The sequence below is a fragment of the Nicrophorus vespilloides genome, unplaced genomic scaffold (genome assembly GCF_001412225.1).
Source record: "Nicrophorus vespilloides isolate i.1.1-1 unplaced genomic scaffold, Nicve_v1.0, whole genome shotgun sequence".
NCBI lineage: Eukaryota > Metazoa > Arthropoda > Insecta > Coleoptera > Silphidae > Nicrophorus > Nicrophorus vespilloides.
This window is the reverse complement of record NW_017099874.1, coordinates 41,701-53,175: the sequence shown is the minus strand read 5'-3', so window position 1 is coordinate 53,175 and position 11,475 is coordinate 41,701. Positions and strand designations below refer to the sequence as shown.

Genomic DNA, 11,475 nt, shown 5'->3' with positions numbered 1-11,475 from the left:
CAACAAATTCGAATCGAAATGCAGCACTCTTCATGCGAATATAAATATATGTTTAACGTTTGAGATACGCAGGTGCAGCTTCGTGATGATTCGAGATGTTTCGCATTTCCGAACGATTGTTTAAATAATGCAGGTGTTCACACTGCACTCTTTTCGTGCCCAAATATGGATTTGTTTATACGTACGCACCTGCAGCTGTGATTCATCGAAACCCAGGTGTGTGCAAAGTTTTATCGTCAAATTTCTATGAATTTTAATAATCCGTAAATACAAGAAATTATTTATAATTACTAAAGAATTAAAATAGTTACTATTTTCTTAAAGTTTACTATTTCATTTTTACGTAAATAAATAAAATAAATATTAAAATAAATTAAATAATTAAAATATTTTACTATTTTATTTTATATTTATCTTTTTGATTATATAATATTTGCTAAAATTGATGTAAAATTATTTGACAAGTTCCCAGTATTATTCATTTATGTTTATATAAGCTACTTGGCAAATATTGGTTACTAAGTAATTGTTTAAATTTAAATAGTTTATAATTTTATATTTGTAATTCTATAATAAATGAGTGTAATGTATAGAAAAAAATGTGTTATTAACAAATAATTGTATTTAAAAAAAAAAAAAAAATGTAAAATAATTTACGCTCATTTCAACAAATTCGAATCGAAACGCATAAAAATGTGTCCAACGTTTGAGATACGCAGATGCAGCTTCGTAACGATTCGCGATGTTTCGTGTTTCCGAAAGATTATTTAAACAATTGCCTAATTTGTATTATTTTCTTATCTATAAATAATGCAGGTGTTCTCACTGTACTTTTTTCGTGCCCAAATATGAATTTGTTTATATGTACGCACCTGCAGCTGTGATTCATCGAAACACATACGAATAGTAGCTGCAAATTGCTACTACATTTATAAATACTTAACGTGTATTAATGGAAATAGTAATTATTTTATTAATTAATAAAATTATAATATATTTTTTTTTACAAAAATGTTTAAAAATTACTATCATACAAAAAAACACGTTATATATCTGACATAGATAAAGAATTATTCAAATGTCTTAATACATGTATCAATACAATTAATAATTCAAAACACTTTATCGAATTATTATCGATTTAAATAGTTTTTCAAATAAAAACTAAATGTAGTTTAAAATTTCAGGTAAATATGAATAATTAATGTATATCGTTTAGAATATAAACTATTGATGGATGTGAATATTTTAATAATTTATCATTGCTTGAAAATATCGTTAAATATTTCAGATAAATATTAATAAATATTTTTCAACTTCACTATCGATTATTTAGTTTTTCAATAACCGGTTTTACTGACCAATATGTTTACCGGTAAATTTTGACAAGAAAAACAGGTAATTTCTTAATAAATAATTCACATAATTTAAGTACATAATATAAAAAACACACAAAGCGTTTGCAACAAAACGAGACAAATCTAGACTTGGATTTGCCGAAACGTTACTAATAAACCTCGATGTAGCAAAATCAGTGATCGTAAACACTTTGGGGGTATAGATACTCAAGTATAATACGAAATTATTACGGTCCAGAGATGTGTCCGCAATCACCATTAAAACAGAGTTAATTAAATTACTAACTGTTAATACACAATGAACGCCAATATTATATTACATATTCCGTATCGATTCGTTACGTTTCGCCCGCTCCAATCGGCGAACGTTCAACTGCCCATTATTAATTACAAAATTTATATTTACAATGCACATTTAAATAAAAACAAGCAACATTGTTTGGAACAGTGCAACAATAATAAAAAAAATATGCATCAAATGGGACATAAAATGTAATGCGATTTTAATGTCATCTATTACGAGTCCAAATCAATATATTCATATAAAATATATTTTAAACACAGGTGTATATACAGAAATATATATAATAATTATTATTTTATTTCATTTCAAATACGAATTTCGAATATTTATACATTAATTTTATTTATTTATTTTTTTCCCCATTAATTTTAATGATGTAATTTTCAGAACCTCACGTAAAAAAATTATATATTAATTGGAGTCCATTATATCAAACGTACATTGAATCACCATTGTGGCATGTGTAAATGATAGGGCAAATATATCCGCCGCTCGTCCACAAAGTTTTAAGTCTAAGTTCATTTTTTCTCGTTACAAAAGGCTAAAGTATATTCTCAAGTCAATTTCGTGTACCTAATCAATATTTTTATTTTCAGTTTCAATTGATTTATTGTTTTTTTTCTATTGTTGATTGTCTATGCTCTGATAATGCATAAGTAATAAATTAAAACGGAAATGATGTAAAATTGTCAACAATGGTGAAAGTTTTGGGGAGTATAGTAAAGTGAGGAGAAAAGTTGACACGGAATTTCATTTCTGCGAGAAAGAAAGTTCCTCGAAGTAATTTACCCATAAAAGCATGAAACCCCATAAGACCCAACACTTTTAAAGTACAGGGAATAAAATACACCGTCTCAATTTCCGGTTCGCTGCATAAATATTGAAATAAAGCTTCATGTTTTTTGATAACTTTTTCAAAACTACACACAATCATGTTTTCATACCAAATGCAAATGTTTCATTGTTTATGCAGCAATGTTATTTTCTTCAAGAACATACTTTACTCTTTGATTACATAAAAAACTTAAATTACACTATTTTTATGATTAAGAATACAATTGAAACACTTCTAAAAACAAGTAATTCTAAACTTTTGTAATCTGTTAAATAATTAACAAAATAATAACATCAAAAACGTAAAAATAATGTGTATGTCGGTTGATAAATGCTTATCTTCAGATAACTAATCTGCTAACGTTTATATTTTTCTTTTTAAAACTGTGTATGTGTGTAGAAACATGTGTACAATAAATTATTATATAATGCAATTTCTTATGGTATATAAAATCTGAATAATCCTCAGAGACATAGAGCGAATTTAATGATGTTAATTATTCTAAGATTAACCTTTATTGCGGAGAGTCGTACAAATGATGCTGCGTGAGTTGCATATAATTTCTATAATCTCATCACGAAAACGCGGGGATTGCAAACCGCTCGAAGAAGTTCGGATTTAAGCACATTATTCCGAGCAAGAACTAAAATAGGACGTAAAGCAAACAAAATTAAGCTAATTAATTCTCATGGACATTCACTAAAATAATTGATCATTATATAACAAAAGACACATATTCTAATTTATATCTAGTTATCTTTGTATTATGTTATACAATTTTGTAGAGTAGTTTCAAAATATAAGTTACTTGTGCATTCGCAAGCCGAGAAGTTATTAAAGTCCGGTAGAAAGGCGAAATAAAGTGCAATTATTAATTTTCTTCAATGAATTTTTTGAATTTTTCTATAGTAAAGTACTGTTAGAAGCCGTGGTATTACTGTATTGATCTTTTATTGAGTTTAAAATCAAAATAAAAGAACAATTTTAAAATTGTTGTAAAAGATAGTTTTACATTATTGCAAGTGTTTAGTTGGTAGACTAACTATATTCATGTTTTTGAACATTTCTGGGCAGTTCCATGCGATGGTGATATTGAATCAATCAGGCTTATATTGACGAGAGTGTTTAAACTATACGTAGGCAACACCAATTATGCTCATAGGATTTTGGTGGAGACCGAAATGAAAGCAGTCACGCGAAAAGTAAATAATTTGGGCTGAAACCATTAAAGGAGTTTTCTAAACTGTTGTGGGAAGTTGTAATGCATTGCATTAGCATAACGCGCGAAAACCAATACTGGTTTACTGCGTTGCTCGAGTTGGCCCACTGCCCATGGAAGAACAGGAAGCAAGGGTAGCAAAAGCGATAGGTATAGTGTGTGAGGGAGGGAGAGAGATGAATGGAGGGTAAAAATCAGGGCGACCCCGAAAATAGACCGTCGAGGAACGCATTTAAAGGCACTAAACATTTTTCTCTGCAAGATGGCGGTGATGCAAGGGTTCTCTTCTCTTAGGTGGTAGAGCGTGGCGATGGCAACGGGACAGTTGCCCTTCGTTTTTCATCAACAGGGTGTTTTTGTAATGCAGAATAAGTAAATAAATAAATAAATAAAAAGCGCTGTGGTGAGAATTAGAAGGGAGAAACTGCTCGGAACTGCGAAGGGCACGGAATATCGAATATGTATAGCCTAGTGTCCCGCGCCTGAGCGTTCGCCACCAGCGAGGCGAGGTCACGTGACCGCACACCGACGCAGTATGGCAGCGTTCGGGGCCGGAGATGAAGCCTGTTTTTGGTTCAGTATTCTCGAATAATAACGGGCGTGAAGACGTGTCTTTCGGGAGTCTGGGCCGCAATACTGGCATACACTACCTATACTCACAGCAGAGATAGATATATAGAGAGACAGCAAGCAAGCAAGCAGATACGCCGTGTGCTGTGCCTGCTGCTCCACACGTACATTATTCAAACAGCCACGAGCGTTTCACTACTTTCCTCTTTTTTTTTGTATTATTTCGACTGTCCAATTTAGAATGCGTTGACCCAGTGAGCAGCATAACCAGATGGTCCACTCAATTGAACGAAACCAATAAAGTTACTTCTTCGAAAACGTGCGAACTTTTCGAAAAGAGTTTTGTTTTGTTTTGTTTTGTTTATTCTCATCATCAACATCCTCTTTCTTTAACATAATATGAGACATACTAAAAACAGTGTGTGTGTTCCCATGTGCGCAATTTATTAAACGATCTACATTAAACTGCTAAAAACGAAACATATAAATATGGCACTGAAGCATGCCCTAAGTACTATCGTGGTACTTGCGTGTGTTGTTTGCTACCACAATAGTTGCTATTGTGGTTTTGTGTTTGACGATATCAGTGCGATCAAAGATAATAGAGATTTAAGACCGCACACCCCCTTAGTCAACGTGTTCTACAATGACTTTTGGGGAACTCCGATGCATAAGGTGAGGATGCAACTAGTTCACAATTATATTATAGATATAGAGAAACGCACACACAGAGACAGAGGTATAAAAGTCCCAGGCTCGGCGCTAATCATTGCCGAGATTTTATTACACGACCATTTGGACGTTAACCCTTGGGGAACAGGTTTTCGAATCGGATGCCTTCTTGCGGAAAGCGAAAAACCTCTCGGCCCAGACGGACTTCATTAACACTTAAGAACTTAATACGCTAAAAACTTAATTGTGACACGAATCGCATTCAAGGATAACGAGACGCGTTCCAACTTCTTTCCCCATTATATCAGAATTCTTACGCTCAGTCGCTTTCGCAAATTCAATCGAAATTGTCTCTTCGGATATAACGCATTCGTGTGTACCTAACTTTACAGAAAATCAGAATACGTTTACTAACTTCCCATAATCACCAAGTTTCTAGATAACATTATAACAACTTCCATTCTTACAATGTATGCAATACTTACAGCCTTCAAAAATTATCAATTTCCAATTAACAAACAGGTGTTTAATTTTAGAACTCAGCTTTCAACGAATTTTTAATTATCTTTCAGGAAAGAAAATGCATTTATCAAATAAAATGTCACACACAAGACTAACGACTTTACGTCTCTAATTAATTACTGCCAGTCATTGCATGTGTTACTTAATTAGGTTACATTTTTTTGAATTTAGGTAAAAAAAACTATATTTATAACACTAATATTTACCAATTTACAAATATTACGTTTTATAAAATGATGTATATTAAAGTGAGAGGTGAGAACAGAAACAAATTGTTGATGATTGCCGACTTTCAGCATAAACGAACAATTGATTTGTCAAACATTATTGCAAGCAGGTGCACGTTTTATGTTATCCGCATTCTAAGAAATAAATGCGGCGAACGTTTCGGACCGAATGAGAAATGACCAAGATTTGCGAAAAGAATTGGAACGGAATCGCTTTTATATTTCATTCTATTCGAAGCTTCGGCGATGTTTCGGCTTTCTGCAGCGGTCCAATCTATAATTAATATTGAGAAACAGGACAATTATCTTCGGAATGAGGATTAACGAGTGGACGAAAATAACTCGAGTTTGGGAAGAGCATGCTGGAAACTAGCAGCAATTAATATCTTGTTGCGAAAAGTTTATATTATAACCGGGCTTCCTCCGCACTGACAAGGCACATATTTGTACAAATTTCCATTTTAATAGTGCATGACGTGAAATAATTACTTTATTATATTGGTCAACACGAAATCATTTACGTCGCAACATCTCATATTTTGATTTTCGTTTTTATTTATAATAATTGAAACGTTCAATCTAAATAGAAATAATATTTTATAACACTGCAAAAAAAATGTCTAATTAATTTGACTATAACTAATTGGTTCTGATGATTATATAATAATTATATTTTCTAAATAGGTAAAATAATTGTATTAATAATAATATGTGAAAAAAAGTTATTACATCACAAAATTTTGCAACAAAAATATGTTGTGGTTCCTTTTTAACGTTTTCCATTCTATTTTTTTCATCTTCTGGCTTTTATGAACATCTCATTATGCGTCTGATTCTTCTCGCTGAAGTAGGACGAATAAATTGCCTTGGTTTCCCGTTACTTTATTTTTGGGTATATGCTTTTCAAAAAGGGTGAATAATAAATTAAGCAAAAAGATAACCGAAAAAAAAGGGAAGTAGAAGCGAATCCTAGTCGGAGAATGCGAAATGTTCAAATGATTCAAAGCATGTATAAATTTAGAGATTTTATTAAAGGGTTAGAGTATTGATTTCGCCTCCCCCTTAAGGCCAATGAGAACCTTTAGGAAATGGGTTATAAATCGGAAAGGCAATTAGGAATGCAAGTCACAGTGATTTCCACTAAAGTAATGTTTTACGAAAAATACGATCTCGTTAATTGAATGTTTTGTTAGGCCACTCTGTATTAATTAAGGGTCTTATATCTATTTTGTTTCGCATTGTTAAATCTTGCCTTCCTAATTTGGTGCATTGAAAAAGTGGCTCACGTATTTACAGATGTTTATTATACCTTTATATTCAAAGAAAAGCTAAAAGGAAAGGGTTTCTCGGTTTTTAATATTACGTTTTGAAAATAATGTTTATAACTAGAAAATAACGGTTTTTTTAAATAAAAATTGCTGATATTTTCTTTTTCAGATATATTGGACCTCGAAATTACTATTTTTCAGGCCTTATTACTTGCATAGGAGCTAATTAAAAAAATATTGAATAAGATATCTCGCGAATTTCTGAAAAAAAAACCGGTTTAAAAAGCTGTCGCAGAATAGATGAGTATCAAAAACCGGTTTATGTAGAAACCCTAGTATGAACATATGGAACTTAGAGGAAATGTTTGCAAATTTATGAAGCCGTAATTGTGCTTGGAAGCTGCGAAGTCTGGTTGCGTAACATACTTGCCTTTTCTTTCACTCGAAAGCCGTGAAGTCGGCAAACTTTGGTGGAAAATAGCAAGTTTTCAATGCAAGCGAAATTGTGAAACTGGCTAATAGAAAATGATGTTGACGGTGGCCTGTTTCCATCTAATGTTTATCTTATTATGCAAATACCGAAGAACTTTCGGGCACCCGTAAACGCTTCTTATATACACTCGTGAACAGTTTTCAAAACTAGTCAGAAATGAAAATTACTATGTTACAATGATATTAATTTTATAAACAAATATTTTAATTGGATAACGTTCTGTTACATTGTTGAATTTATATTGTCGATATTAATTGCCTCATATTGAGTTTCATTCTTGTTATATTTCTTTTTAAAAAAACACTTTTAATTGAATTTTGAATATGTTTATAAAGTTTATAAAGGATTTAATTAAATATTCTATAAAACATTGAATAATAACATAATTCAATGAAATTTTTAATATATAGTATATATAAATTTGGGTATTGCTTAAAAACATATTATTGATTTTTTATTCAATATTATTATATAATAGATTCGATGCATATGAAATCTGGATGTTTTGGGATTGCAGTGAGCACTCACACAATGCTGTGGTTTCATCCATGTGCCTGGAATTCACGTTTAAAATTACTGATATTTTCGGCTACTATTATAGATTGAATGGATCCAAAAACGCATATGAAATCTGGATGTTTCAGAAAATCTAGTAATTGAATAATGTTCATATATATACTTTTATGTAATTATAACATAGGAGTAAAAAAGAACAATAAATTACGTTCGGAAAGTGTACATGGAAATATAAATCAAAGCGTTCTCGTGTTTAAATTGCACGCTTAAAATATTCTGCTGCTGCGTTCTGCCTGTATAAAGTACTCGTGGAAGCAACCGACTATACATTTTATAATTTACTCATTTTCACCAACAACTATTTGCACTCTAACCAATTAATACACCAAACCAACATGTTTACTCGGAAATAGGAAATGCATTTGACAATTTCAGTGCTTTTGCTTATATAATTTCTTAGTTATATATTACGAGTAGTGAATGTTTTCGTTTATCTAATATTCGTCTACATGCGATACCGACAGTAATTATTGATTAGATATGCAGTATAATTTCATGTGATTACATTAAATGTATGTACTCTATTTGATTAATGGATATTAATTGAATATGTCTTATTCTTGTTAATATACTTTATATAGTAGAATATAATGTTTCTTAAAAATAATATTTTTTTTATAATTCTGCAACAATTTTTTGATCAATAAGACACATCAGCGTATCTATTTGAAATAATCTGAAATGATAAGTTATCAAATTACTATTAACATTAATTCAAAATGAATACTAAGTATAAAATATATCAAAAAAACAACAAATACTTAAATATGTCAAAGGGTTGTTGACCTTGGTTTTTCCGAAGTTCTACTAGTTCCATTTCTATATCAATTTTGTATTAATATTCAGAAAGAGAAAATTTATTTATAAGGGACTGTACAAGGCTTTAGTATAAATAATGCAAAACCTTGAAGAAAGATTATGTTAACATACAAGATATTTTATTACATATATAAATATATTACGTGTATATTTTTATAAATATTATTCATTATGAGATGTTTCTATTTTGTGACGTTTCTAAAGATATACAGTGGAACCTCGCTTAACGAGCAATGTTTCGCATAACGAGTGACGATGAGAAGAGAAGTCTCGGATTGCGCGTCTGCTACATCATTTTTAAAACTTGTCTACTTTTGAATATATTTCACTATACGAGTAAAACTTTTGGAAGGAATTAAACTCGTTAAGCGAGGTTCCACTGTATTTAAGAACTATGGAAATAGTTAACAAACCTAATAACATTTTTTTTGTTATTCTAAACATGGAAAGGTTGAATAACATGGGATGAACTCGAGGGGAGGTATGGAATGTAATCTACGACAAATTGCCAAAATGAAAAATAACCAAGGGCGCAAATAAAAGTGGGGTTACCGTTCAGATGGGGTAACGCACGCCGTCCACCCCATAAAGATGTCAGATCAAATTGCATGCGATTTTGAAGTGGGGCTCACGCAGATTTTAGTGGTTCAATAAATGTAACATTTCGCAAGGAAGTTCAACAAATTTTAGTTTGTTCTTTTTTGTCTTTGTTGCTTTGTTACAACATAGAAAATTGGCAATACATATTTTAATTGTTTTGTATTTGATTCGAGCCGCTCTTGATCTAATTTGACCCTTACCTCTTTTATTATATAAGTCCGACGCATTGCCCACCAGTATTTATCTATAGAATCTACACAGAAATTAAATCGGGGAATCCTGTTCTCCGATAATATTTGAATTTTTTGAAGTGGGGCTCACGCAGATTTTAGTGGTTCAATAAATGTAACATTTCGCAAGAAAGTTCCACTAATATATCAACAAATTTTAGTTTTGTTCTTTTTTGTCTTTATTGCTTTGTTACAACATAGAAAATTGGCAATAAATATTTTATTTGTTTTGTATTTGATTCGAGCCGAGGCAATGTATGTTATTCTCGAGTTCTAACTTCAAAGGAAATATTTCACGAAACTTGTAGCCTCTAAAGTTCTCCTTATTTACAGTTTGATGTGATCGAGTCCTATTTTCTTTTATAACTACATGTTTTAAAAGTATATATATATAAGATGTACATTTTCACATTGAAAAATTGGAATTGAATTGCGTCTTATGATCCAAATGTCCATAAATTTAGTATAGTCTAAAACTTATAGCAATTGAAAAGATAAAGATTTGTTCTAGTTTGAAATTATAAAATTTGTCTCATTTATTAATATTTTCAATTCTGATATTTGATAAAATGTCGTTAAAACGCTCAAAGCAACAATTGATGAAATAACTCACAAAGTAGGTTAAATTTTAATTAAATTTATGATATTGAGAATAAATTCCTGCTGATTTTACTCATTACAATTCCTTTTTATTATTTACATGTTCTAATTTGCAATACTGATTAAAATTTGTATGTTCATAAATTGACATTTATCAAAGATTATAAATATTTATTCAAAGTTATTTATATGCATTTATTTTTTTTTAAATCAGCAATTTCTAATTAAAATAAAAACTTTTTTGAAAATGATAATTTATTGAATAATAATGAAATCATTGAAAGAAGAATTTATTTTATGATCGAAGAATATGTTCACGGTTTGTAAAGTTACATAAGATTGCTTCATTATCCAAACTCCTTCCGCGTGTCTGTCTGACGAGCAGCGCACGGGGGCGTGTAGTCATGGCATAATCTGCTCATTAAGGTTTTTATTTTGGACTCGGGTTCACCGCCACCCATCTATTATATTAAAATTTATCTAGCAAATGTGTATGCAATTTCGAGGCACCTCCATCTTGCATAAATTATCCATTGCAGATAGTTATTATGGAAATTGCCCTTTGCTCCCACCCCGACAGCGTAATTGCATAATCCTTTCCATTACAACCACATTATAAATATATTATGCACATTTTCAGCTAGTTATTAGTTTTATTTATTTACAGATATAATATAATCCATATTAGATCTATATTCTATCAGCTGATACTAGTGTTGATACTATATATACAGAACCTTAGTTAACGTTTCCTCTGCTAACGAAGGTTCGCACTAAACTTAAATTATAGGCGCTGATATAAGCATATGATTACGTTACTCGACGAAACATTGTAACGTTTGTATGAACGATAAGTGCGTCACACGGTCCTCTTTTTATGCGGTTTGGAAGTTATGCGGTTTTTATTTCAAGAAGCATTTTTTTAAAATTACTATTTTAGGCCATTTTGACACAAATTGGCAAACCATTTCATCGAAAAAGATGATAATTCTGAACGAGCATTCAAGTTTCAACGCGAGCTTCAGAATTGCATTTCTGGATATCAGGAATTGTACAAAAAAAAATAGCAAAGCCATCGCAAAGTTTAATCACTGATTATATTGAAAAAATCAACATGCGAAGTTGAGACTAATTTTACTTGTGAAGAATCATTATCTTCAAGGCATAGATATGATATGGTGA

General features: G+C 30.9%; 1 protein-coding gene across 1 annotated transcript in view; it reads left to right on the top strand.

The window, feature by feature from the left end:
- The first annotated feature begins 4,264 nt into the window (after positions 1-4,264).
- Positions 4,265-11,475, top strand: part of LOC108565945 (transmembrane and TPR repeat-containing protein CG4050-like) — a 33,011-nt gene continuing 25,800 nt past the window's right edge. Inside the window, exon 1 of the mRNA XM_017925630.1 lies at positions 4,265-4,961. Coding sequence (XP_017781119.1) covers positions 4,776-4,961 — 186 coding nt within the window. The 5' untranslated portion in view covers positions 4,265-4,775. The remainder of the gene's footprint in view (positions 4,962-11,475) is intronic.